This window comes from Bipolaris victoriae (assembly GCF_000527765.1).
Source record: "Bipolaris victoriae FI3 unplaced genomic scaffold scaffold_13, whole genome shotgun sequence".
Classification (NCBI taxonomy): domain Eukaryota; kingdom Fungi; phylum Ascomycota; class Dothideomycetes; order Pleosporales; family Pleosporaceae; genus Bipolaris; species Bipolaris victoriae.
Genome location: NW_014575379.1, coordinates 72,088 through 98,433, shown reverse-complemented (window position 1 = coordinate 98,433; position 26,346 = coordinate 72,088). Strand labels below are relative to the sequence as shown.

Below are 26,346 nucleotides of genomic sequence, written 5' to 3'. Positions count from 1 at the left end.
GAGTGATATCAAACGCTGTCATGGTGTTGTGCTGTGAAGCCCATGAGCCGAGAAACTCGATGAGATTGACGATCCCATCGATGAGTTATACCAGGATGTAAAGGGAAGTGCTTTCAGGGTGGAAAGAAGATGATGGTACAATGCGAATGCCTAACGCAAGACGAGGGGGTACACCAACCTTGTTGAAATTTCTGGAGTCCAGTGGATATGGTGCAGAGCATTCGCTCTTGAAAGTCCTATGAAGGGGAAACAAAGCTGGAAACAGGTCAGTTGTTGATAGTTGTCGTGACTAGTGCTCACATTGGTGGGTAGAGACGAACCAATCCGATGCGTAACCAGAACTTTGATCAAGACAAAAGAGAGCCTGCGGATCGTGACTTGGGGGAGTCAAAGGTAAATGCAGATCATAGCAGCAGATCAACATATTTTGGAAGATCCCCAAATGGTCAGGATTCCAGGAGGGCGTCCATCTCTTTCTCTAGCTCTTTGCTCCAGAGGTACTCATGGTCGGGCTCAATGTCGGGGTCGACAGGGAGGTAGACATCCTCCATAGTCGGGATCTGGCAGACCTGATCCATGGGGTACTGCTCAATGACAGGGAGTTGGCTCCATGTGAGACCTGGAGGACCTGGCTCGCGTGGTAGGGGGAGGAAGCGGCCAACGCCTGTCTTGGCCCTATCGTCACCCTCCCACCTCATCTCAGAGTAGGAAGGCCAGGGCGCAACCTCTTCCTTTCCATTCTGCCAATCCTTGCACCATATCGTCTGCTCTCCAAGGGCACGACCGGAGTTGCCAACTTCGTCAAAGTTGCCGTTGAGGCCGCAACGACGCAAAAAGGCCTGAGTAGCTGGAGAAATGGCTGAAGAATAGTCTCCAGCTTCTTCCTTCGCCTTGGCTTGATGTGTGAGCTTGTTGGCTTCTGATGCAGCCATTGCTTCGCGATGTGCGACATAGTCGCCGAACTTCCACTTGGCTACATCTGAGTTCTTAAACTGACGGCGCATCGAGTTGCGAACCGTGAGAAAGTCTTGGTGCATCTGAGCATCGGGACCCAGTGGTGGGTTGGGGTTGCGGAAACCTGTAGAACCACCTCTCCCGGCGTTCGCAGCGCCTTGTCGGTGATGACTATAAAAGCCACGTCCAGGGGGACCGTGTCTGTTAACGTTGGGATACCTTGGACCACGCGGGACAGGATGGTTGTGGCCCTTTCCACTGCGTTGATGAGAGCGGGGATGTTCATCTGCCATACTCAGCCCCTCCAAGTTGAAACTCCCTAGGCTTCCAGAACCGCTCAGAGTTGCCTCATCATCTAGGTTGGAGTAGTCATCACAAGCCTCGTTGTCACGAAGGGTGTCACCGCTTCCCGTGTACGGCGGTGATGTCACCTGGGGTTTGTTGATATCGAACTGTAAATGCTTTTCGGTTTTGCCTGGCCTCTCGCCCTTGACAGGATGGATAGAGTCTGCCATTGGATAGAAGTTTGCAAGCTTAGACGTCGCTAGGGACACAATTCTCTCAAAGGAACTTTCCAATATCGCCAAACTTTGCACAACTGTTGTTGAACAATGTAAGAGTTGAGTGTGTTGGGAAAGAAGAGAAGTCGCAGGCCAATCTGTGGTATTCAAATACCCTCACGAACTAAAGAAAGTGAATACTTTGGCGGTGAGGTAATTTCAGAATACAGTATGCGCACTGTAATTGTTCCCGTGGGTGATTAGCTTTCATTCACTTACTTTACAGTGAAACTATAGCGAATGCTTCACCGCCTGGCAAGTTGTAGGTGATGTGAGCATGCTGCCCAAACATGTGATGTATACTTCAGCAGCGGAAAAGACACTCCCCCAACGCTCAAACGCACTAATGGGAATTGAAGTGAGTTGTCACCGCCTTCGGTCATTGGGGGAGAGCCATGATGGGTTGCAATGTCATTTCTGTCACGTACCTGAGAGTCCGGATCCTACAAAAGTAGGGAATTTCCTGGATGTAGAAGAGGATGAGTGGATGCTCGTATGCTTGTGAGATTGATTGCTGCCTGATGTCAACCACTGTTTTCACTGGGTTTACCCAGCAAGAACTGCGGGGGATGAGTCAAAGATACACCGTGTGTTTGTATGGATTTGGAGTATAGTATTTCCAGCAGCAGCCTGTGGCAGCGGTCAAAAGATTAGAATATGAATATTTCTGTTTGATGAGCGGTGTATCTAGCGGTGCGCATGTGGGCGTTGAGAGCGACGCGGGTGATGAGAGCGGTGGCCTTACGACGGCGCAGTCAGTAAGGAGATTGGCGTTGATGATGACTAGCGAAACTGAATGAGAGTCAATGAGATCTTCTGGAGCATCCAAAAGACTCAAATTTTGAGGTTTGTCGATTATGTCTTGACGACTGGCAAACAGGAGGCGTGAATGAGACTGAAGGCGAGTATCAAGTGGTAAGAAAAAGCGATGTCGTCACCACAGAGCGTGCGGTCTGTAAGAGCAGGCAACGAAATTGGTGATCTGAGTGCTGTAGAATACACCGGAAATACGCCAATTTGCAAATTTTCAATCTGCGTTCACCTCACTGCCTCTCACTGCTCACCTTTCACATTGCATGACGAGTCGGGAGAATGGAAAAAGAACGGCAGGTAGCGACCAGCGCTATAGACTAGGATAACCAATAGAGTGAGACTGGTGAGTACTGACAGGAACTAGAACGTGTTTGGACAGTGGATAGTGAGGAACTGAAGGAAAAAATGGCAGAGAAGCGATAGGATGCATTGTTATGTGTCACTGAGAGCATGGATATGGTGAGTGGGTGAACAGACAGTGCAGCCGCAACCGGGTGAATGCCTGAGCTGAAACAAGAAGCGACTTTGCATCATGTGTCCTTGACGATGGCTACTTCGTGAATCTATTATGAAATATGAATGCCTTCTAAGGCACTTGAGTGTGCCCAAGAGGGGTGGATGTTGGGATTTCCGCTGAGCTATCTCGAAGTTTTGAAGCAGAATTGCGAGAAGATAGGGAGACCACTTATCATCGACGAGGCTCAGAATGTGCTTGGGAAAGCTGACGATTTTTTCTCTTTCACGCATCATACTGAGGATGGAGGCGTGGTGCCTGATACTCTAACTTTGAGCAAGACGATGGGGAACGGTCTGCCACTCAGTTATGTCCTGACGTCGAACAAGATCGCCAGGCATGCTGAAGAGAATGGTTTTCTGCTCTACAATACGCATATCAACTATCCGTGTCCTGCAGCTGTCAACGATAACGTGTTTGGAAAAGTGATTAGAGAGGATCTCTGTGTTCGGTGCAAGCGGCTCGGTGTCAAACTTCCAGCCGGACTCAAAAAGTTCCAATCTCGCTACGGGTGTATTGGAGATAATCTTGATCGCGGTCTCACAACTGGTGTGGAGATTGTGAGTGATGGGAATACGAAGGCTGGTGTAAAAAGTATACACTATTGTAAGATTGCTCGTAGAGCTCTCAGTGAGATGCTACCCACCTACTATTTGCGCTGAGCTATATTGGGAAAGCACCACCACACTAGCGGTGCCTCCAGTAACACTGAAGGCTGCACCTTCTTACAGTTAGGACTCCTGATTTCAGAGCTGCTGTGTAGCAAAAGATAGAGAAAATGGGTTTGTGAGCGCAGTTAGCGACAATAGCGTCGCTTGGTGGTGTTTTCAGAATTGCACACCCGATTACTGTTATGGAAGAGGAGTTGGATGTTGCATTGGGAATCATTGAGGAGGCGCTGAGGATGACTCCTGGTACGATGCCGTTGTATGTAATAGATGAGGCAGCGATAGATGGCCAGCCTATTGTGAAGTCAAACATCTAAATTTGGTACTGCGGAGTTTCATATTGCGAGTATTGAAGTTTGTTTATTTTTATCATTAGAAGGACACCGGAGAGAATGCTCGTAGTAGACGTCATCATGCGTCAAGACCATCACAATTCACTTAGAGGCAAAAATGAAAAGACGCGTTGTGAGCAATGACAAGATTTTGACATTGTTAAGCTATAGACAAATCGGGTTGACAAAGATAGTATATACAGAAAAGAATCCACCAGCTCAGCTAGCACAGCACGTAACCAAAAACCACGCCTGTCATCTTCCAGTCGTTGAGAGAGCCATCAGGGCCATTCGTTTAATCTTCGTGGTGAAGAATTTATGGGCAGTTGACGGTGATCTGGGCGTTACCAGTGGAGAAGTAACCCTCGGTGGCAACAATCTGGTAGTAGTGCTGGCCAAGGTTCATGCCCTTGCTGGCCCAGGCGTCAAAGTGAGTCTTCATGTTGACGGAGCCGGAAGAGCGCTTGTTCTGACGAACAGACCAATACTGCTGAAAGGTCCTGGTGCCATCGATGGAGGGCTGGTTGGTACGGGTCGACTGAGCGATCTTGTAGGAAGATCCATCAGAGGTGACGGTACCCTTGTTCTGGGACTGGGAAGAGGGGTCGTAGGTGCCGAAGTTCTCAACGACGTAGTACTCGACAAGGGGGTTGCGGGTCCAGCCGTAGACGGCAAGGTAGGAGTTGCCGTTGTAGTTGTAAGTACCAGAGTAGGTGATGGTACTGTATCAATGTTAGTGTATGTAGTCTATCAGAGTTGAGTAAGACGGTCCATACCGGGCAGTTCCTGGGTTCCATCCCTTTCCACCGACGAGGTTGCCACCGCTTCCCCAGCTTACGCTGTAGCTACCACCGGCACCGTTGGTGTAGGTAGCGCGGGCACCGCCATCAGACCACCAAGACCAGAAGCAGCCGTTGTGGGTACCCTCGCCGTTGGGGGTGTTCTGACGGGCAACGAGAGACACATCAGTGGCGGGGGCGGCAAGAGCGCCGGTAGCCGCAACAGCAGCGGTGATGATGGAGGTGAAAGAAACCATTTTGATGGTGTTGTTGTTGAGTGAATGAAGCGAAGGGAAGTGGTAGTTGTGGTGATGGTTGGTGAGGAAAGTGTGCCATGGAGCCGACTCAGGATAGCTTTATACTCGCCCTCGCATGGCATGTGAGTGGAAACAAGACCGGATGTTGTGCACAGCCAAGCCAAACATCCTCGTCATGATAGCGGTATTCCATCTGCTAGAGTAATATCAGCTAGGGTGTAGATCGAGAAGCAGGCAGGGCGGAAAGTAGGCAGTAATCTGTTTGACTTGGCGTTTTCGTCAAGAAAGCGCTCTGGAGGAGCTGGCTTGAGCCAATGGGAGGGGAGACGTGACCAAAAGTTTTGTATTTTGAGAAAAAAGGGCAATGATGGTTGGCTCTAGAGATGAAACGGTATGGGTGGGGCAAGGCTGTGAAGTCATTTACTTAGAGGCTGCAATCTGCTCCGTCCGGACATGTGGCTCCCAAAAGGAATCGCGCTACAGCAGCGGCGGAGACGAGCCTCTCCACTCTCCACTCAAGCCTCCCACTGTTCCGCATGCATATGCCAAGCTTTCCACTTTTAATCTTTGCCCACGGTTAAACAATCGCTTGGCAGGAGTCGCGAATCCAACAGCCGTGAGCTTGTTTAATCAAACTGAAGCCGTGGAACACGTGTGGCGCTTGGGCGTGGCGAAGATGGTGCGTAGAGCTGACCAGTCGTTCCTGGCCCTGGGTCTATTATCGACTATGGCATACAGGTTGAAAGGGCGCTGTGTAACGGGTGTACCTTGGTGCCCAGACGGTGGAAGGCGTAGTTGGTGATGAGAAGGGGCGAAGATCTGCGGCGAAGGCGTCCAACTCCCCGATGAAACCCGCAAATTTGCCGGACCCACGTGTCATGCGCTCTGACTTCTCCTCGTGCAAACGCATCTGTTCTAGACCAAGACCAGAAGGCCAGCAAAGGAAACATCAATCCTTCGGGAAAAAAAGAAAACATTCTGGATGACGGGATACTCCACCGTTGACCATGGGGAGGTCTCCACGCCGCGCCGAGCCAGGCGGGGGCCCGGGTTTCATCAACAGTGCCGCCAGAACCAGGCAATCGTCACGCAACAGCCGCACATCCGAGAAATGCCTGTATCCTTAACCAGACCCAGAGGCAATATAGCCAGGCTGCGTGTAAATGATTTTCTTTGTTGTTGTGCGCTGGCGCATCAAAGCCATGACAAACATACGCATATCAGGTCATGCACACAGCCGCTACATTTGCTTCTGCCGGCTCGACAAGCTACACTAGCCTTATAGGCATGCCGCTTGCCGACATAATACGGAGAATTATATACTTACGCATACGCCTCCATCGTACTAGTGATCTGGGGAACTTTAGCCCCACGAATCACCATTTAACCACAGTTATTATGCAAACCAACTTTACAAATCGCCTCTACTAGCCTTTTACTAGCACAATAGGCGCCTGCACCCCGGATTTGAGGGGTACATATGCATGGAATTACCTCCTCGGGTGCCGAGTGTCTTGGTACTGCACAAGATGTCTTGTCCAGGCTTGTCCCGGTGGAAGAAGTGGTGTTGTGTGGAGCTTGATTCAACCGTTGTTTTATGAAGGCTAAGGCCGTGTACGAAGGACTGTGCGGTGAATGAAACATTAACTTTGAAGGGCTCAGAATAAGCTCAGAATATACGCAGAGCTGATATTGCCTAGTATCGAGGTTGCGCCGTACGCCTAAAGGCCCCTTTACGATGCAGCAGGCAATATCAAGTTTTTTACATGTCGCTGTCGTAATCAGCCGGTTGGGTTGGGCCAGCAAGCAGCCGTACAGCTCTGCGTAATGTGCGTTGGAAGTATCGGTGACGAGTTTGGTTTTGCGAAAATTTCACCGAGTACTGTATGTGTCTGGTCGGTTTTGTGCAACTACTTCAAAGATCTGAGAGGTTGAGAAACGTCAGCTCTGTCTGTTTCCAAAGTATCTTGATATCAACTCCATTTCTACCATGGAATCCTCAACAGTATCAAACGCCTGTCAAGAATCTGCAGAGAGACGAAACATAGCAGTAACAACGAGAGAGGAACCTTCGTAACGAGAGCACAAGATGGTGTCTTTCGAACCAAGACATGTTGCTCACCGACGACAGTGTTTAAACACATGTCTAAACACTGTCTCACCACAACCTCACGATATGTAACCACACTCTCCAGATACATTGTGAGAAAACTTCACAGCACAAAGATTATATACACAGAATAGAACCTATACACACAGAGCACCTTCACAATGCGATCCTCACGACCATATATACGATTATCTCTAACCACGGTCCTAGAATCATTCAAACGATCAGAAACAACACAACCAACAACCAGATAAAAGATCCAATCCCCTTACATATCCAACACTAAAACCTCGAACTCTCAACCAAATACCGAAAATGTGCCAGTATAACTTTGTCCACTACACAGCTTGCGACCACACGGTCGCGGATGGGGAAATTCCCATCCAGCGCTGCAAGCCAAAGCAGCGCACGTTGTGGCAGAAGTCGTGCGACTCGGCCGAGTCGGTGACTATTACACAGTGCGGGCTGTGCGAAGAGTGTGAGAAGAAGCTAGAGGGAAAGCTTCTAAAGCTGGAGAAGCTCCAGAACAAGGAGCTGCGCGCGGAGCAGAAGGCGAAGAAGAAGAAGAAGCAGGGGTAAGCTGGAACGGGGATAAGCTACGCTAGACTTTGTGAGCTTAGATAGGGGAGACAGGTAAGTTTGATGGGGCTAGCTTGGGGGTATGGGATTTGGAGTTCAGGAATACAGACTGTTTTGGATTTTTTTTTCTTTATTAGACATGGGAAGGGGTGTCATCAGAACAACCAGGCCAGGAGTTCTGCACTGCTTATTGATTCACACATAGAGTAGACTCAGAGATAGACATAGACCCCCACCACTCAAGGTGAAGAAATAAAAACAATCATTGATACAAAGCGAGGGTATATAGCATTGCATGCTGTGATGCTTTCCAGTGATGAAAAAGAAGAAGAGAAACAGAAAAAAAAGGAAAAATATAGTATCCAAACTCCACGCTAACAATAGGTCATGATTCCAGTCATAAACATCATGAGTCCATACTTCTCCTTCACCTTACCAAATGAAAAAGAAAAGAACCCGAAAGAGAGAAAAAAGGCGGTTTTCCCGTTCTAAAAACCTTTCAACGCGCATGAACTAATGCACAGAAATCTTTCTTGCTCTAGCAGCCTGCAAAAAGGCACCATAACTCCAAGTCAAATGCTGAGCACCACGCATGTATCCAGTCACACGATCAAACTGCTCACTCATGCTGCCCTCGGCATCCACATGCGTCTTAATGACTTGCAGAAACTCGTCGCCGGTGCTCTGAAGGCGCTCGATGACGGAGTGGAAGAGGGCGTCTGTGGGGCCAAACGTGCCTACGTCGACATCTAGAGAGGAGCTACCGAGGAGAGACTCGTAAAAGGGAAGACCAACATCAGTAATAGTCAAGTTGCCGGTGGCAGAAATGTGCGAGGCGGTGCGGTACAGAATCTCTGCGGCTGAAGAGGTGCACAGGAACCATGGGTTTCCACCACGGTTCGAGTTTCCATAGCCGTCGTATACATCTTCGGGATAGCGGCCAAGGCCCGTTCCCTCGAATGTGAACTCATCTACATTGTCATCATCGTCATCCTGGTCAGAAGGATTGCTGTTGATGGGGAACCGGTCGCGCTGATCCCGAGTCAAAGCAAGCAGAGAAACAAGAATCTCATCGGACCACGGAGGATACACGACATCATCTTCCGATCCGCTCTTGGGAAGGGCGTGCAAAGAGCCGAGAAGCAGTCCGCAGTCGAGGCCACTCCTCTTGCTCCATAGCGTCTCAACAAGATGTCCTTTTTGCGCATTCCAGAATTTGCCCAACAGATTCTCAATGTAGCCAGCTTGCTTTTGGTACCAGTCAGCCGCACCAAAGTCTCCAAAGGTTCTGGCAAGGTGACTACCTTCCTTCAGACTCCTTGCGCTGACCATGAGGGTGAAGAAGTGCAGGCCCTCAACCTCCTCCCAGAGATCGAATCCCGACTGGTTCCAGAAATGGCTGACATACTCGAGATCTGCTTTGATAATGCTACGAGGAGGCATTTCAGCGGTGTAGAATGAGCCGAAAAAGTCTTCGGAGTCGGGGGAGCTCCATAGTGAGGGATGCGATGCGTTGTACTCGCGGAGGTAATGCATGAGCGTCAGTGCGCGAAGGGCCGGCCCATCGCGCTGAGGTCGTCCCCACGAGCCGGTGAACGGCTTGCCATCGACTTGGAACTTGGGCTCACCTAGTCCGGAAAGGTCGTCGAATGTGCCAGACGGGTTTGAGGTGCGCTGAATGTCACCTTGGAGGGAGGTGTATGCGTCTAGGATGGTGGATAGAGAAGCCGCGCGCGAGGACGAAGTGTCGTCGGCATAGATGTTGACGAGGGTATCCATGGTGATAGCAGCGTCACGGACCCCTGTGACGAGGTTAGTACCAAATGATTGCGGGATGACGTCTTAGAGATACTCACATTGGAACCAGTAGTCCGGACCGTCTTGACTGGGACTGGCGATGACGGTGCCCTCGGCCACACCTTTCCCTTGGACATTGCTACCTCCAGGCGCAACGTTGGCGAGCAGTTTGTTCAGTGCAATGTGCTCTTCATGCTTTATCCAGGCATCAAGTGTGTCTTGAAGCGGTTGCTGTTGCTGCACACGGCTGGAAGCAGCAAAAGTGGCTAGGGAGGGAAGACGAGGTATCGATAATGTGTAGGCATGGTGAACAAAGCCTGTGAGGAGGAGCACGCGAGGAAGCATGATGAGCGCCGGGGAATGTCGACCAGGGTGTGGATGGCTGGATGGCTGGCTTGAGACAAAAAAGAAGCTTAGGTCTGCTGGCAGCTCATATGTGAGCCTTCAGAGTCGAAGATGACGAGGAAGAGAAGCGCGATGTCATAAAGACTAGGCGGTAGCACGCGAAGTTGGGCATAAAGAGAGCCGTCGAAGCCCGTAGGCCATAGACGCCTTCCGTGCGCGCGCCATGCCCCGGACCGGCGACTATGACCGTGTGGATGATGACTGTGGGCCCTCGTGCCAGTGTTAGTGGGCGGCGTGGACGAGTAGGAGGCGGTGGACGAGGTCGCGCGGACAGTTGCTCGTCCCGATCCAGCTGGCGGATGATGGTGAAAGGACCACGCGAGTCACGGCTAGCAACGTCACGCGACCCGCCCTCGTGGATCTGGGGTAGGCGGTAGGCGGTAGGCAATGCAAGGCACTCAGAGGCTCGGCCTACGACACACCAGGGTCATGACAGCGCACCACGAAGGATTTTGCCCATGGGCCGAGGCAGCGAGAAATGGCGCTTTCTTTTGCACCTGAAAGAAGGAATGTACATAGCAGATAGCCTGGTTGCTACCAAAAAAGCCCCATAGCTCGTCCCCGGAATGTACACGCCAAGATGGCTCCCCCATGTCTGGCCCCGAGCGGCTCTCGGGAATCAGGATGCAGGGCGTTTTGGCCGAAGGTACTAGCAGCAGACATATCCCACAAGTAGTACATGTACCTGATACATACATACATGTGATAATATGCGACATGGCATATGTGCCGAAGGCTAGAACCTTCCGGCATGCTCCGAGGTCCGGGTGGGTGAGGACTGCAAGGCGTGAGGGGTACATGGTGTCGGCTACTTGCATGTAACCGCCGCCCAATGACCATCGGCTATTCCCAATACATGCCGCAAAGTCAACATCATGGACGTATGTACGCATACACATCCATCTCAGACTGGCTGAGAGACACCAAAACAGTCGACTCTGAAACTGTCCCTTGGCCATTGGCCCTGCATACGATGACTGTTTGATCCGGTGAGTTTCCACATCTCACCTTGTCTAATCAGCCAGCCAATCATTCCATGCCGCGTACTTGAAGACGCACGTTTGTCATTCACCTCCATTCAACATGCCATTGCACAAAACGCACTCCCTGCGCAGTAACCTGCGTATGCTGCACAGCTCCGGGTACCGGATATGCCAAGCCTCCTTTTCCACGACAGCTAGACGCACCAACTACGACGCTACAATCCAGAACCTCAAGATTGGCTCTCACACCCGCGTCATCTTCCAGGGATTCACCGGGAAACAGGCTACAGCCAATGCAAAGGAGTCGATAGAATGGGGGACAAATGTAGTCGGCGGCGTCAAGCCCAATGGCTCGGGAGAGCATCTGGGACTGCCTGTTCTGCCCTCTGTGAGAGCAGCAATGGAGCAGCTGAAGCCTGATGCAACTGGAATCTATGTTGCAGCCCACCAGGCTACTGCTGCAATTGAGGAAGCAATCGAAGCAGAGGTGCCGCTTATCGTCGCAGTGGCTGAGCACATACCATTGCATGATATTATGAGAGTGAGTCAACAGGCTCTGAACAACATATCAGAGACACCGAGCTGACGCGGCAGTAAGATCCATTCCATGCTGCAATCCCAGTCAAAGTCACGGCTTGTAGGTGCCAATGCCCCGGGAATCATCTCAGCTGTTGGGAAGTGTAGGATTGGCTTCCAGCCACTACCGACATTTTCACCTGGTCACATTGGTGTTGTGGCAAAATCCGGCACTCTCTCTTATGAGACTGTGGCATCCCTGACAAGAGCCGGGCTCGGACAGAGTTTATGCATTGCAGTCGGCGGAGACGTGATTGCAGGCACAAACTTTGTGGATGCTCTCAAGGTCTTTGAGCATGATGATGACACCGAGGCTATCATTATTGTAGGTGAACTCGGTGGTACAACCGAAGAAGAGGCGGCGGATTGGATCATAGATTACAGAAAGCGCGTAAAAAATCCCAAACCCATTGCTGCTGTCATTGGAGGTTTTCAGGCACCACATGGCAAGGTCATGGGCCATGCTGGGGCTTGGGTTGGCCTTGGAGAAGGCACCGCAGAGGCAAAATACAAGGCACTGGAGAGTGCTGGAGTGACCATGGTTGATCATCCTGCGAAGTTTGGCGGGGTGATGAAAAGCATTCTTGCAAAGTCTGGTCGTAATGTTGGGAAGATTGTAGGTTCACAATTGTCAAAGCACCCTCCATTATATTCTGACTTGTTACAGGAACAATCAGCAGCCCAGCAACGCCGCTCATATCATACATCTCCAAAGCGGCCTATCACAAACTTCTCCAAAACCGATGCTTCATTTACACAAAAGCGCTCCCTCCACCTCTCAAAAGAACAGTCCACAGCCCTCCTCAAATCCTTCAATATCAACCTCACCATACCCCCAGAAGGCTCCCCATCAACCCACTACCTAGGCATTTCTCCCGACCGCTCTAATCGCTCCCCCTCCATCATCGCCGCCCCAACAGCCAACCCCTCCAAACTCACCCACCGCATCCGTCGTTTCCCTTTCGACTACCGCACCGGGCCCACTCCATCTGCCATTGCCGCCGCAACAGCCCACATGCAACTCTCAGCCTTGCCACCAAAATCCAAATCCCAACTCGTCCAAGCCATCCACAACCTCTGGAACCTCTACACCTCCAAAGAAGCCATAGACGCCCACATCAAACTCGCCCTATCCGTTGACTCCGACGACCTCCTCTTCTACGACCCCTACCTCTTCTTCGACGACGCAGCCTTCAAATCCGGAAAACGCCACTCCGACCTCCACGCTCTGCGCGATCAGACTGCAATAAGCGCTGCAGACCGCGAGGCAGAAGAAGCAGGAATCGTCTACATTCCTCTTGATTCTCCCACAGCTAGTTCCGAGTCCAGTCCTAAACATCTAGTCGGCACCCTAGTCAACGGCGCAGGCCTCGCCCTCAACGTCCTCGATACCCTCGCCCTGCGCCTCTTACCCACCACGTCCGCTGCCAACTTCCTCGATACAGGCGGCAAAGCTACATCTGCAACTATTAAAACAAGTTTCAAGCTTCTCCTGTCTGATCCGCGCGTCAGCGTCATCTTCGTGAATATTTTCGGGGGTCTCACGCTCTGCGATATGATTGCTGAGGGCATCATACTCGCGTTTCGGCATGTGGGCGTCGAGAAACCGGTCGTGGTGCGGTTGAGGGGCACGAATGAGGAGAAAGGACAAAAAGTGCTCGAGGAGGCCAAACTGCCGATTTATGTTTTTGATGATTATGAGGAGGCGGTGCAGAAGGTGGGGGAGTTGGTTGGTAAGGCTGTGAATGTATAGAGAAAGAAAAGAGAGAAGGGAAGATGAGATTAAAATGATTAGATTCGTCGCAGTCACACACACACACACGCACACTCTCTCCTACGTCCCGTTTTCCCTATCAGTCCCATTGCGAATAAAACATTGTGCCGCTGCGTACAGAGATCTCCCCTCCCCTTCCGCACCCCACCCCCGCCATGGCCCTGTTTCTACGCAAAAAAGCAGGGGGACGACGACATAACGTAACAAATAAAAACACCAAATTCACAAAAATCCTCTCGCATACGCCATGGAAGCTCAGAAAAAAAAGTGTGTGGTACATCGGAGTATGAAAAATATAAGAGGTATCTCCAAGGCCGGAAGAAGGTGGGGGAAGAAGAGGGAGGAAGGAGGGGGGGAGGGGACATTCCAAACGATGGATCGAAAAAACCAAAGTAACCCAAAACATATCGCAGGAATTCGTTTGACAGTAAGATAAAAAAAAAAGAAGATGACCGGAGGGAATATAACAATGACACTATACAAAGTATTGGAATGCGGTTCTGTCAAAAAAAGTTAGTTATGTGCGCTCTAATGGTTGGTTCCAAGGATGGACAAAAAAACTTACCCAATCGCTGCCATGACTCCCAGACCAACAAGTGCCCTCCGTGTCACTTTTTCCTTTGTCATCTTTTGCTCCGTCGTGTACGCCTTTTTGGCGAGCTTGTTGAGGCGCTCATCGGCCAAATCTTCCTCGTCCAACACCTCTTCGATTCCGCGCTTCGACGACCGCGTGACCGATGGCGAGCCGCCCTCAAGTTTCTGTGCTTCTGCAACCATGCGCTTGGCCTCCTCGATCATGGCTGTTGGGTCTTCAGGCTCGGGGAGTGCGGCGTGGTCGTGTGGCACGTCAACTGTGACGCTGGTGCTGGTCTTTTCTGTGTCGCCATTTGTCTCAACGGTTTGCTTCACTTCAATGTGAACTGTGCCCTCCTGGACCTCGAGCTCCGGCTCTGGCTTCTTTGCAGCATCCAGCGCCTCCTCGACTTCTTGCTCCACCTCCTTCACCTCGCCCTCGATCGATGACGCAATCGACTCGGCAGGCGCTACGCGCCTGGCAATGCTGTTTTGGAGCGCAGTTGACGGGGTGACGGCCTCAATAGGCTTGAACATGTCATCTGCGTGGGTGGCCTCTGGCTTCATAGCACTTCTTGTCGACCGGCCCTTTCGCGGGGTCGCATACTTGCGGCCTGGGGTCATGGCCTTGCTGGGTGAGACTGATCGGGCCGAGCGCGCGCGAGTTTGGCGGAAGCCAAATGTAGGAAGAGTAGCGGGCTGGGCGTTTGCAACATCGAATTTGGGGGGCATTTGGATGGGGGTGTTTGATTTATCCTTGCCGCCCTTTTCGATGGGCGCGGGGTCGAGGAGCGCCTCTATCCAGTGGCGCATCGAGTACTCCTCGGACAAGGCCAGAGCTAAGCGAACCGTGTCAGATGTCCATCATTTGCAGATTGAGAGATTTTTTTATATTCAAAGAAAAAAACTTACCCTCCTCTGGCGCAATCCAAACGCTTCCAGCTACCTCCTCGTCGCCGGCTGATGGGAATGTCTTCTGGTACTTGCGTTCAAGATCCTCTTCCTGGAGCGAAGCCCAGGGGAACGCAGCCTTGAACATTCCCGTCGCACTGATGTAGCCGTCGCTGCTGCGTCGCTGTTTGTCGCGTTAGTCGTCGACTGCGCTCAGGGCAATGCGCTTGCTGATTGTTTTGCATGGCGTACCATCAAGAAATATGACTCTGGGAAAGCGGACATGCGGTTTCGCGAAAAGATGCCAGATCCCGTAAGGTCCTTTGGCAGCGGAACCCTCAGGTGCGCGTAGTCGAAAGTGCCCATGTTTTCGAGCTTTGTCGCGTTGGTAATACCTGAGACGCCAGCCTTGACACCCAAGTTTGTTTGCCCGAGGCGACGTCGTTCAATGAGAATCTCGACTGGGCGATCTTGTCAGTCGCGTTGCTAGATGGAGGAGATGGGAAGCGACGCGATGCGCGACGTGTACGTACTAGCCGTCGAGTCGGTGGGCTCAAGGAGCGGGTTCTTCCTTTCGGGGAGGACGCGATCAACAACCATTTTGGCGACGTCTGAGGAGTTGTCGTGGAAGAGGATATTACAATGGATGTATGGGAGGTGCTGCGCGCAGCGCGTGGGGTATCGCGAAAAGATTGCGAGGAAATAAGAGTGCGTGTTGCGCGTGCGATCGACGTGATGATGAAAGAGTGCGTGGTTGCGACAGAGGCGAACAGACAGACAGGCAGGAGCGATGGGGGTGCTATCCCTGTGCACTAGCGCCGCCCACGCCCAGTCCAGCCGCCCCCGGGCATTGTCGTCGCGCTCATCAGTCAGCCTTTGGCAGCGGCCTTATTATTACGTCCTTTTAGAATGCTTCTTCTAGAGCATTACTATATTAGTGCTGCTGCCGATTGGCCCTCGAGCCATTTCTTCTGCCCATTGCAGGCCCGATGGAGCGTCGTGCAGATTGCAGGCGCTGCTTTGAGAAGAGAGCCACTAGATCACGCGTTTGTCCTGTCGTGACGCGCTATGTACATATCCATACACAAACACACAAACATGCCTACGGACAATGAACGTACACTATCAAGCTCCCTTTGTCTGCCCCAGGCCGCCAACACTTGCGCCACCCACCAGCAGCCTGACATACACGTCCAAACATGACGGCGCCTCGCACGGTATCAGATCTGCCACCCTAGCTCTCCAGATATACGACAGCATCTAAGTACCTAGCTATGTACTTGCACATACTTGTTAATGCATCTGGCCAGCCACCCATGGACCTGGCAATGTCAGCATTCAACAGGCCACTGCTCTGTCCCAGCATCAGCCCGGTATCGCTCGGCAAAGCTGAAGCAAAGAGCAACAATGCGAAGCAGCCATGAACATAAGCAGTCATCTGAAGCGAGCGATCCCCATGACCTGCAGGGCATAATCCCCATCGCATCCAGACAATATCTCCGAATCTGTAGCCAGAGACTGTCTGCGACCAACTGCGCTAAACACGTCACCCTGGCGTCAACGTGCCAGAGGCAATTGGGAGCGCCTCGATAGCAGCAGCGGCCTGAAGGCCTGGTGTTGCTTTTTCTCGTCTGTGTGAACGCGCGGGGTCATGGCCCTGCACCGCTGTGAGACGTCTTCGTCCTCAGCACACTCGTCGCCTCTTCTATCGCTGGCCCCCTAGAGGACTGTGCATGATGCACTCGTGTCGCAGCACGAGTCTGGATGGCATGCGACGTATCAAAGGGATCCACCGCCCACCCAGCGACGCGGCAGGCCCCGCCAGGAACCAGGCGCCTTAGCCGCTTTGAGCTGCTGGAGCGGTGAAAGTGCCCCGCTAACTTCGAGGCTCAACATGAGGCCGCGCCTACTTGGGCCCCTCACTCCTCCAATTGACCCTGAACTTCTCCACAACATTCTCTCGCCGCCTGTTGCCAGCCACACACAACCACCCATCCCTCTCCATCCAACCACACACCCGCCATGGCCGACCACGCAGACGACCTCCACGCCGAGCAGACCGAAGGCTTCAAGGTCGGAGAGAAGAAGACAATCGACGAGTACCAGAAGCTGGGTACGTGGCACCCCCCATCGCGTCGCTAGCCCATACAAACAACTTGACAACACCTGCTGACCTTCGACCGCCACAGACCAGAATGACGAGTCTCTGCAAAAGTGGAAGGCGTCCCTTGGGCTTGGCCAGGGCAAGGACATCTCCGACCCCAACGACCCCCGCAAGTGTATCATTCTATCCCTTGGTCTCGAGGTAGAGGGCCGCGACGACATCATCATCGACCTGCGTGCTCCTGGTGCGCTCGAGGAGCTCGAGAAGAAGCCCTTCACCATCAAGGAGGGTGCGAGTTTCCGCATGAAGGCACAGTTCAAGGTCCAGCACGAGATTCTGGCAGGTCTCAAGTACCTCCAGAAGGTGAACCGCATGGGTGTTAGCGCCAAGCTGCAGGAGATGATGGTACCTATCCTCACCAGGCTCGTGCATCTATACATACGCTGACCGTCACAACAGGGCTCATACGGCCCCAACACTGAGGAGAAGCCGTTTTACGAGAAGAAGTGTACGTGTCCCATTTCGACAAACGCTGCCACATCACACTGCTAACTCTTCCTTCAGTCGAGCCCGAAACCGCTCCCTCTGGCATGCTTGGTCGCGGCCACTACACAGCCCTTTCCAAGTTCGTCGACGACGACAACCAGGTCCACCTGCAGTTCAAGTGGTCTTTCGACATCAAGAAGGACTGGTGATAGGCAATCGGCCAAATCCGCATGTTGGAAAAGGGTTGTATTGTCGCACGGCGCAATACGGCAGTCTCTTTTAGTTGGAAGCGGTGGATATCCAGAGTGCTTGAACTCCCACGAAGTAACGAAGCGACGGCTGAAGGTCGACCGTTTGGACGGAGACACCAATCCGACCAGATATCGATCCTATAGCTTTGAAAGAATCAAAATTTTCAGGACCTTTTACGTCTCGTTCCGTCCTTGGCTCGAATGTGCTTGATGTTTCTCGACCTGGTCGAAGTGAAACCATCTTCCTGCAATCCTCTTCGCCTTGACGGTCCGACCCGCCCATGCTCGCCCACTGCTTCCAGAACCAAATCTCCGTGCTGAAACATTGAGAATGGATATTTCTTGCTCCCATGGATCTCCCATGATAGCTTCGCGTCGGGTCTCGTGCTCAGTATCCATTTCAACATCCTCTTCGGCAGGGGCCGCAGAAGTACCATAGCTTCCTTCACACTCGACTATATGGAGTTGAACGCCAGTATTCAGTGCAGCGTCAGCTGCTGTAGCAAAGCATCGTGACAAGCCCTGGGCGGAGAAAGATGGCGTTGGTGCGTGCAGCGCGAGCGGATTTACCAACACGACCCTTTCCTTTGGTTTGGTCTCAGCTATAGACTCAGCCGCAGTATGGCCATATGCAGTCAAGTAGGCGAGCAGTGCTTGTACAGACGGGCAGAAAGCAAGTCTGACGTGTCGGCTCGTGAATAAGTTGTGGAGCGAAGGCGCAAGCAGTCGCTCTAGCTCTTCTGTGGCTGGCTCGCTGCGACTCTGTTGCAATGAAGTAGCAAGGTACTCCAAGAAAGATTCCTGACCGGAGCAGATAATCAACAAGGTCGGGCTTGTGCTGGACTGGGTAGTCAGGACATAGCGGAGGAACTCAAGCAGTGTTAGCGGGTGGAGCACCGTCGGCGTCGGCGACATGGCAGATTGAGTGTCGAATAAGTTCCGGCTGCCATGTGCACGTTAGATCGTGATGTCGATGTCTGCTGCTGCTGCTGCTGTTGTGTGGCGCCGAGTGTTCTAGGTGTACGTATTACCAGGCAGGTCACCAAAAGCCATGGACGGTCAGCACGGGCTGCAAGTGCCAATCGGCGGCTGTACCCGCTCCCCGATTCACACCCCCACCACCGTTGTTGTCCATGGCTCCAACTGCCGCAGCGCATGCACGCTGCCACGGATCATCACAACCTCGACGCCCAGAGCCTTTGCTGCCCATACCTTACCTGACTCTGCATAGCCGGCCTCCCGTCTGTCGGCAAAGACAAATCGAGTCGTGGGCTCCCGGAAGCAACGTACTTTCCCCCGGGCCTAAGTCGCTGTCATGGAGTCCATCAGTCGCATATCGAGCTTGTTGGAGACAGGTATGGCGCCTTTCTCAATTTTCTCCTCTTACATATCCATCGCATCTTTTGTGCCTTTGCGATTTGTACTCGACGGGTCTTGAACATGTAATCGCCTCGCTCGTTCACTATGCATCCATCCAGCTTTGCTCACTGGTCTCTTTCTACAGCCCGCGACCTTACCCTCGAAGCCGCCCGCGATGCCAGCAATGTCCGCCGAGCACCCACAAGAGAGCTGCCCTCGAGCCAGCTCAAGAAGCTTCTCGACAGCCGATCCGAGCGCGATGTCTTGGAGGGGCTCCGGAGAGTAATCACTGTATGCCAACCCTACCATGAATTCGGGCCATCTCAGCAGACATGGCACGCGTTGGGACGTGTAGTAACTGACTACAGTCCCTCTAGATGTCTTATCGACAACCCCCTGCCCAAACACTGCCTTTCTTCTCCCACGTAATCAAGAACGTCGCCTCGCCCTCGCTTCAGGTCAAGAAGCTCGTTTACATATATCTCCTCCAGCATGCCGAGCATGAGCCGGATACCGCTCTCCTTTCAATCAATACCATTCAAAAGTCGCTTACGGATACGAATCCTCAATTGCGCGCATTGGCGTTACGAGTCATGTCGAGCATACGGGTCCCAGTAATTAGCCAGATTGTGAGTCTGGGAATCAAGCGCGGCACTGGAGATATGTCGCCGTACGTAAGGAGGGCAGCGGCTTTGGCGATACCGAAATGTTACAGACTGGACCCCAACACCGAACCCCAGCTGCTGGAGCACCTGTCGACATTGCTGGGAGATAAACAGTACTTTGTGACTGGAGCTGCTGTAGCATCGTTCCTAGAGCTATGTCCAGATCGCTTAGACCTCATACACCCGCATTACCGCGCCTTGGTACGGAAGCTGGTCGATATGGACGAATGGGGACAGTTGGCTACACTGCGATTAATGATGGTTTATGCACGGAAATGCTTTCCCAGAAGGACGAAAAAAGTCAAGAAGGCGGCTAGCGCTAACACGAACAGCAAACCTTCACAGTCTACAAAAGGGTTCTATGATGATTCTGAGAGTGAATCTGAACAAAACGAGCAAGAGAAGGACATGGAGGAAATCGCTGTACTGGATCCCGATCTCGAATTGCTGCTAAAAGGCTGTCAGTCGTTGCTCCAATCCCGAAACGCTGCTGTGGTGATCGCGGTAGCCCGGACTTACCTGTATCTCGGTACACCCGAGTACCTGACCCAGGCCATCGGGCCGTTGATCTCCCTGCTGCGATCTGCTGCCGACATCCAGCACGTAGCGTTGTATAACATTGTACAGGTCTGCCTGGCACACCCCGAGCCATTTGTAAAGTACTACACACACTTCTTGGTGCGGTCAACAGATGCACCGCACATATGGCAGCTGAAGCTCGAGCTACTCACCTTGATATTTCCTCACGCCCATATGAGATTGCAAAGCTTAATACTTGCTGAGCTCAGCCACTTTTCACATTCTGGCAGTTTGGATCCAGCACTAGTCAAAGAGTCTGTACGCGCAATTGGACGCTGCTCGCAAAGTCCTGCGACCAGTCCTCAAACCTCAGCCAGGTGTCTTAAACTATTGCTAAAACATATTGGATCTGCCGATGCCCACTTGGTAGCGGAGTCGCTGGAAGTCATCCGACACTTGATTCAACGAGATCCAAACGCTCATCGCACTACTGTTATCCGGTTAGCAAAGCATTTGGATGCAGCCACCAGTCCTCAAGCTCGCGCTAGCATCATTTGGCTAGTTGGCGAATTCGCCGGCCTGGATCCGGAGAACAACATTGCTGCAGATGTTCTCCGTATTCTTGTCAAAGGCTTTGCAGATGAGGCCGAGCCAGCCAAGCTTCAGATTGTGCTGTTGGCAGCCAAGGTGTATGTGCATCATTTGACAGCCAATCCGCCCCCGGAACCTAAAGTGGAGGAGCCCAAACCGAGCTCGTCCCTGATCGACGAATTTCAAGAAGAACAAGGCGGGTTCAGAGACGAGCATCTCGATGCACTCGCCCAGAACAACGAGCCTCAAGAGGAGGAGAAGCCACATATCATTGAGGCACTTTACAACTACGTTCTCTTGTTAGTAAGATACGATACTTCGTACGACCTTCGTGACCGCGCTCGCGTTTACAAAGCACTACTGGCGACACCTACCTCGACACAGTTGGCTTCGCTCCTGCTTTTGGCACCCAAGCCAGTGCCGCACATTCCCAGCCCAAGTGAAACACGAAAGGGCTATGTACTGGGAAGTGCCAGTCTAGTAGTTGGTGATGAAGGCGGTGTTGGAGGACTCAAAGGATACGAAGACCTGCCGCGCTGGGTCAAGGAAGGAAACGAGCCAGATCCCACGCTCCGCGACGAAGCTGCGACTTCATCTTCTTCAAATTACGTGTCGGCGTATGAAACTGCAAAGAACATGTCGGCAGCTGAGAGGCTGGACGCAGCGGCGGGCAGTAGCGGTAGAATGACTGCAGACAACACGATGAGCCCAAGAGGCTTGAATGGGATTAGTGGAGATGGAGGTTTCGGTGGGGTGCCCAAAGCGCCGCTCAAGGAGAAGACACTCGACGACTGGCTGGCGGAAGAAGAAGGAGAAGATGATGAGGAGGAAACCGAGACAGGAAGTGAAGAAGAGACAGACGAAGAGGAGGAAGAGAGTGAGGAAGAGAGCGAATACGAGACGGACAGTGAAGACGAGGAGACTGATGATGAGCGAGGTAATCTCATCAAGCAGTAGTAGTATATTTCGAAGAAAGAGTGAGCAAGACATGATAAGAGTTTTTTTTTTCATGGACATGGTCATGAATTGCACTCTTCTTTGCGTAGATATTCAAACCCGAAGAGAAGAACCAAAAAAAAAAGAAGTTGACTAATAAAAATCACTTCAAAGCCTCGCCATATTCCCCCTCTTGCGCATACTCTTCGTCTTGGTCTCTGCCCCCTGCCCCTCCCCTCCCAACCCCACCCCTTCACCCTCGGAAACAACCGCAGTAGCATCATCCCACAAGTCCTTGGCCACAAGATCTACAAGTCCCAAAACCCTATTCTGCACCGTCGCCCCATCGCGCCGATTCTTGCCCTCACGTCTACTCGCACTAATCCTTTCTGCAAACCGCCACAACGGACCATCCGCAACGATACTCGCGCTACCATCCGTCTTCCGCTGCGGCACCCACTCATCCGCCAGCCGTATACCCAGTGCATTCTTGTTCTTCTTGCTCGCGCCCTCACCATTACGCGGGCGGGCCACAACAATCATGCCTTCGTCTTGAAACCTCGTATAAGCGTTCTTGAGCGTTTCCTTGTTTACGGCTTCGAAGTAGGAGAGGTCCCCTTGGTGGTAGAGGGTTTTGCCGAGGAGTTGGGCGTGGTCTTGAGTTTTCTTTTGGTCGAGCCATTTTGGTGATGGGGGTGATGTTGTTGATGGTGAGGAAGAGGACAGAGGGGGCGTGAGCATCATTAGGCTTATTGCGCCGAGCCAAGCGGCTTCGATAAAGGGCCAGATGAGGAAGCAGTAGAAGTCGTAGTTTTCGCGGCCCTGGGCGCGTTCAGTGGGGGAGAGTTCGATCCATTCGATTTTGGATTCGATAGAAGAAGTGGGGGTTTCCGGGGAGGAGGAAGGTTCTGGGGAGGAGCGGGTTAGGGTTATGACGTCGTCTTTTTCGAGGCCGAGGAGGGTTTTGGAAAGGTTGGTGTCGAGACCTTCGGTTGGGAAGATGAATTCGCCGCGGAAGAGCTGGGAGAGGAAATGGACTTGGGCGCGTAGGTCGGTGTATGACATGCGTTGGTACTCGGGTCCACCGCCTTGCTTGACGTGTGTGTATAGTGCTGCGCTGACGAGACTTTGTAAGATGAACAAGTGGATGGTCATGTTACGGTAGAAAGAGAGCTGGAATCGATCGACGGCGTAGAATGTGTCTTCTGGGAGATCAGGAATAAGGCCGACAAGTCCTGGGCCGAGCACTTCAAGAGCGCGGTCGACGACAACGCTGGTGGGGAGATTGCCAAAGTGTGCTACGCGACCTCCTTGGGCCCGTACACGGTCACTGAGCCATTCTACGCGTCGGATGAGTTCGGTCTTACCAACACCGCGGCCGCGAAGTGTGAGTAGGACAGTGCCGACCAAAGCCGTAGGCATGACTACTGAGACGTCGTTGATTTCTGACAACACTTTGTAACCCAGAGTGCGAAGGATCCGGAGTCGATCTTCTTTGGTATCGATTTGTTGGGGCAGCTTGGAGAAGCGATCGCGTTGTTGGGTAATGAACGACTTCAGGGACCAAGGTTCGTGGAAACGGACGTCTACACGACCAAGTTTGAGAGAGAGGACGGACGAAGCAGACAGGAAATCCATGAGATTTTCTTTGGGCTTTGGCTGGCCGAGGAGTTCGCTAATATATGAGCTGTTCACTGTTAGCATCCATATTCATCTTGGAGAAATTTCGCAGACGTACTCGACCTCAATCACCTTGTCGTACTGCGTTGAAACTGGGCAAATGATGGCATCCTCTACCCGGCCACTAGCAACACTATCCAGCATGTAACTCAAGATGCCAAATTTTGGTGGAAGGAGCTTGCCTGTCCGACTCCGGCCTCCTTCGACAAAGCACTCGAGGTTATAACCACATCGCAACAGAGTATCTATGTATGCTTGAACCAGCGTGATATACAGTTGATCGTCTCCGAAGCTCCGTCGTATCCACATGGCGCCCGCATGTTGAAGAAATGAACCCACAACTGGAAAGTTCAAGTTGTCGCCAGCTACAACGGTAGGTAGCGCAAGACCAAGCCTGTAGCAGATGATCTGGAGAGAAACATAGTCGACATGGGAGCGATGGCAAGGCAGGAATATGATCGAGTGCTTGTCCTTGGCTGCTTTTTCAGCTACCGTGCGTAACCGCAAGACTTCCTCGCTCGAAACGTGAACACCCTGGTGGTATGCCCTGGTGAGGAGCTGAGTTGCAAAGTAGTATGCACCTCTTATGAAAGGCCTGCTCTCCATTTTGCATATCATCGAGTCTGTCCAGCCCTCACTGACCTGCATGAGTGACTCTTCAATCTCGGCCCTCCTCTTGGACTTTCTGTCTTCATCATTCAGCAATCCTTGCTTGACTTCAACCTCAATTCTCTTGTCCGCCAGTTCGCGTACTTTGGCAATGAGCATTGGGCTGCTCAGCACCCTTCCCTTCATATCTTCACTGAAGCCCGAGTAAAACTCTGGCTGGCCGATGTGGTGATCAAAAGAACGCCATCCTGTTCCAGAGAAATGAAGCGATACTTCACGCAAGAAGTCCAGAGGTGAGGAGCGGAAGCGCGCGAAGCTGTGTATGAGGCCGCGATCGGGCGACTCATTGTAGCCGGCTGCGTGGAGATGCACATTATCATCTGCAGTTATGCTGAGGTCGGGAGCTTGTTCAGAGGTAGAGGAGGATGAGGCTGCAGGGCTCTGCCCCTCGTCTGAGCGGGTCATGGTGTCCAAAGGGCAGGACGTTGCTGATGCGCCGGGCGGAGATGCGTCTCGTCAGGGGGAGTTTGGGACCGACTGCGCTGATGACATGGGAAGGCGCGTTTTCGGTCGGGGTGGCACTTGATCTATTTGATCTATGGGTCCGTGGGCTGCGAGTGGTGTAGTGTTATGACATTGTCAAATAAGGCGCGAGATACGTTGCCTGGCAAGAATGACGGCGCGATTGTTGAACCTGAGATGGACCCACTTCCCCGGCCTATCCCTTGAGCCTCGGCTTGTGGGGAAGGCATAGCGGGCCTGCATCGCCTCCGATTCGCCAGCCATCCGATTGCTACGGATGTTGGTATAAGCAATCGAACATGAGTGCAAATGTCACTCGTTCACATTTTCAGCGGATTGCAACTAACGTTCTTAATTATCTATGGATATTTCTTGACAGGAGATACGTGCCGAAGAGCCTACAGCCAAGTCAAGGTGCTTCAAAACGCCTCCCAAAGACTGACTTTACCATCCTTGGCCCCAGCAGCAACCCAATGCTTCATCTTTGTTTCGTTCTCGCGTTCCTGCCCACGGCTCTCGACACGTGTTTCTGGCTGTGAGTCTTCCACTGTGAGGTCTTCTGCTGTCAATATGTCGGCAAATGCTACTGCGTAGACACCTTCCTTGTGCCACTTGAGCACTGCAACTTCCTTTAGAGTTTTGCTACTATATATGCGGACGCGAGCATCCCAGCCTCCGGTGACAATGAGCCGGCCGTCAGAGCGGACTCGGAGTGACTGTTGGCCAGCATGCTTGGTGTCTATGATTTTGTATGCAGGCTCTAATGTCACTACCGACTGGACCTGTGGTGCAGGCTTGATGCGGGGAAGTGGTGTAGAGGACGACGAGAGTAGAGATGACAAACCACCCGGTTTGGGAGTCTCCGCTGTCTTTCCCTTGGTAGGCAACTTTGCAAACAAAGGCGGAGACTCGGAGGAGTCGACAGGCTGAGACATGTCTTCCATTGTCTCTGATAATCGACTCACAGGCACCGATGGGGGTGTCATGGTAGTTTCATCTTCACCTACCTCATTGGCACCGACAGTCAGCTCGGGCACACGATGCTTGACCAATTTGGCGTCAGCAGAAGAAGTGAAGAAGAAGTCGCCATCCGGTGAGGCATCGAGTGACAGGACAGGCTGAGAATGGGGCTGGCTGAGGTAAATAAGCTCAGCAGAGCCGACGGAAGGACCGGTGCAGTCACCCGGGAGCTTGAAAGCGGCGGCGACGCCACCCTCGTACCCGGCAAGGAGCAAGATGTTTTGCGAGTGTTGATGGCGAAGCAACTTGACAGCCATGACCATGCCTAGGGATGTTAGCGACATTTATAGTTGTAGGGTTGGCACAATGGCACGTACCTGTCTCGACTGTTTGCACTCGGGGGACTATAATTTTCAGGGTTTCATCCGGAAGGAGCCATACTTCCATCTGCTTGTCGTCCCTTCCCGGAACAGCTACGAGGATGGGATTAGGGTCCGTCTGGTCTGTGTGGGGCCGCGTGTACTGGTAGCACATGGAAAAGGCGCAGAAGTTGAGAGTATTGACGGGAAGCGAATGGAGCATCCATGGCAGTGGCTGGGTGTGGTTGTCTGAATCTGCAGGGAGAGCAATCTTATCTGGCAGACGACCTTGCGGCCTCAGCTGCCATACTCGGAGGGTATTGTCTCGACCATGACTATGAAGCACACGTTAATCGGTTGACTTTTTTTTAAAATGAGGATATTTGGCAGGGACGAATAAGGGACGAGCAAGGGGCACATGCGTGGTGTATGTAGGGGTGGATAACGAGAGCAACGTACGTGAGAATGCGGTCGTGATCCCATTGGGCGAGGGCGAGAATGGGGCCCGCATGGGCCTTCCACACGTAGACGGCCCTCTTGGTAGCGAGGCTCCAATAGACGACGCAGCCATTGGCATCGCCAGTGAGCAGGTAGGCGTTGCAGCGGACAAAGTGCACGCAGTGGATCGGGGAAGCGTGGCCGCGGAGAATGCAGGTGGGCAGGGCGGGTGGCAGGGTGGGCGAGTGTTGGGCGACAGCCATGTGTGGTAAGGGTAAGCTGAAGTGGTGGTCTTGGGCAAG

At 52.5% G+C, this 26,346-nt stretch overlaps 12 protein-coding genes across 12 annotated transcripts; 5 read left to right on the top strand and 7 right to left on the bottom strand.

The window, feature by feature from the left end:
* Window positions 1-446: 446 nt before the first annotated feature.
* On the bottom strand, window positions 447-1,469 carry COCVIDRAFT_89697 (hypothetical protein; the record flags this gene model as incomplete). Its single annotated transcript, XM_014704709.1, has 1 exon — window positions 447-1,469. One exon carries the CDS (start codon window positions 1,467-1,469, stop codon window positions 447-449), a length of 1,023 nt encoding a protein of 340 aa, XP_014560195.1.
* A 1,437-nt stretch (window positions 1,470-2,906) lies between these two features.
* On the top strand, window positions 2,907-3,826 carry COCVIDRAFT_89931 (hypothetical protein; the record flags this gene model as incomplete). The annotated part of the gene is made up of 2 exons (XM_014704708.1): window positions 2,907-3,471; window positions 3,633-3,826. 2 exons carry the CDS (start codon window positions 2,907-2,909, stop codon window positions 3,824-3,826), a joined length of 759 nt encoding a protein of 252 aa, XP_014560194.1.
* Window positions 3,827-4,157: 331 nt separating this feature from the next.
* Window positions 4,158-4,877, bottom strand: COCVIDRAFT_34681 (glycoside hydrolase family 11 protein; the record flags this gene model as incomplete). Its single annotated transcript, XM_014704707.1, has 2 exons — window positions 4,158-4,563; window positions 4,618-4,877. 2 exons carry the CDS (start codon window positions 4,875-4,877, stop codon window positions 4,158-4,160), a joined length of 666 nt encoding a protein of 221 aa, XP_014560193.1.
* A 2,425-nt stretch (window positions 4,878-7,302) lies between these two features.
* COCVIDRAFT_90030 (hypothetical protein) lies at window positions 7,303-7,566 on the top strand (the record flags this gene model as incomplete). The annotated part of the gene is made up of 1 exon (XM_014704706.1): window positions 7,303-7,566. One exon carries the CDS (start codon window positions 7,303-7,305, stop codon window positions 7,564-7,566), a length of 264 nt encoding a protein of 87 aa, XP_014560192.1.
* A 513-nt stretch (window positions 7,567-8,079) lies between these two features.
* Window positions 8,080-9,708, bottom strand: COCVIDRAFT_23581 (glycoside hydrolase family 15 protein; the record flags this gene model as incomplete). The annotated part of the gene is made up of 2 exons (XM_014704661.1): window positions 8,080-9,368; window positions 9,423-9,708. The coding sequence occupies 2 exons, from the start codon at window positions 9,706-9,708 to the stop codon at window positions 8,080-8,082; spliced, it is 1,575 nt and encodes a 524-aa protein (XP_014560147.1).
* Window positions 9,709-10,851: 1,143 nt separating this feature from the next.
* Window positions 10,852-13,080, top strand: COCVIDRAFT_90060 (hypothetical protein; the record flags this gene model as incomplete). The annotated part of the gene is made up of 3 exons (XM_014704705.1): window positions 10,852-11,292; window positions 11,350-11,943; window positions 11,995-13,080. 3 exons carry the CDS (start codon window positions 10,852-10,854, stop codon window positions 13,078-13,080), a joined length of 2,121 nt encoding a protein of 706 aa, XP_014560191.1.
* Window positions 13,081-13,576: 496 nt separating this feature from the next.
* COCVIDRAFT_23579 (hypothetical protein) lies at window positions 13,577-15,165 on the bottom strand (the record flags this gene model as incomplete). Its single annotated transcript, XM_014704660.1, has 5 exons — window positions 13,577-13,601; window positions 13,667-14,513; window positions 14,587-14,749; window positions 14,818-15,026; window positions 15,099-15,165. The coding sequence occupies 5 exons, from the start codon at window positions 15,163-15,165 to the stop codon at window positions 13,577-13,579; spliced, it is 1,311 nt and encodes a 436-aa protein (XP_014560146.1).
* Window positions 15,166-16,587: 1,422 nt separating this feature from the next.
* Window positions 16,588-17,364, top strand: COCVIDRAFT_23578 (hypothetical protein; the record flags this gene model as incomplete). Its single annotated transcript, XM_014704659.1, has 4 exons — window positions 16,588-16,678; window positions 16,755-17,074; window positions 17,129-17,177; window positions 17,234-17,364. The coding sequence occupies 4 exons, from the start codon at window positions 16,588-16,590 to the stop codon at window positions 17,362-17,364; spliced, it is 591 nt and encodes a 196-aa protein (XP_014560145.1).
* Window positions 17,365-17,580: 216 nt separating this feature from the next.
* On the bottom strand, window positions 17,581-18,321 carry COCVIDRAFT_23577 (hypothetical protein; the record flags this gene model as incomplete). Its single annotated transcript, XM_014704658.1, has 1 exon — window positions 17,581-18,321. One exon carries the CDS (start codon window positions 18,319-18,321, stop codon window positions 17,581-17,583), a length of 741 nt encoding a protein of 246 aa, XP_014560144.1.
* A 549-nt stretch (window positions 18,322-18,870) lies between these two features.
* Window positions 18,871-21,497, top strand: COCVIDRAFT_23576 (hypothetical protein; the record flags this gene model as incomplete). Its single annotated transcript, XM_014704657.1, has 2 exons — window positions 18,871-19,056; window positions 19,143-21,497. The coding sequence occupies 2 exons, from the start codon at window positions 18,871-18,873 to the stop codon at window positions 21,495-21,497; spliced, it is 2,541 nt and encodes an 846-aa protein (XP_014560143.1).
* Window positions 21,498-21,644: 147 nt separating this feature from the next.
* On the bottom strand, window positions 21,645-24,230 carry COCVIDRAFT_12978 (hypothetical protein; the record flags this gene model as incomplete). Its single annotated transcript, XM_014704633.1, has 2 exons — window positions 21,645-23,163; window positions 23,215-24,230. 2 exons carry the CDS (start codon window positions 24,228-24,230, stop codon window positions 21,645-21,647), a joined length of 2,535 nt encoding a protein of 844 aa, XP_014560119.1.
* Window positions 24,231-24,706: 476 nt separating this feature from the next.
* On the bottom strand, window positions 24,707-26,307 carry COCVIDRAFT_90016 (hypothetical protein; the record flags this gene model as incomplete). Its single annotated transcript, XM_014704704.1, has 3 exons — window positions 24,707-25,572; window positions 25,625-25,941; window positions 26,066-26,307. 3 exons carry the CDS (start codon window positions 26,305-26,307, stop codon window positions 24,707-24,709), a joined length of 1,425 nt encoding a protein of 474 aa, XP_014560190.1.
* Between the last annotated feature and the right edge of the window lie 39 nt (window positions 26,308-26,346).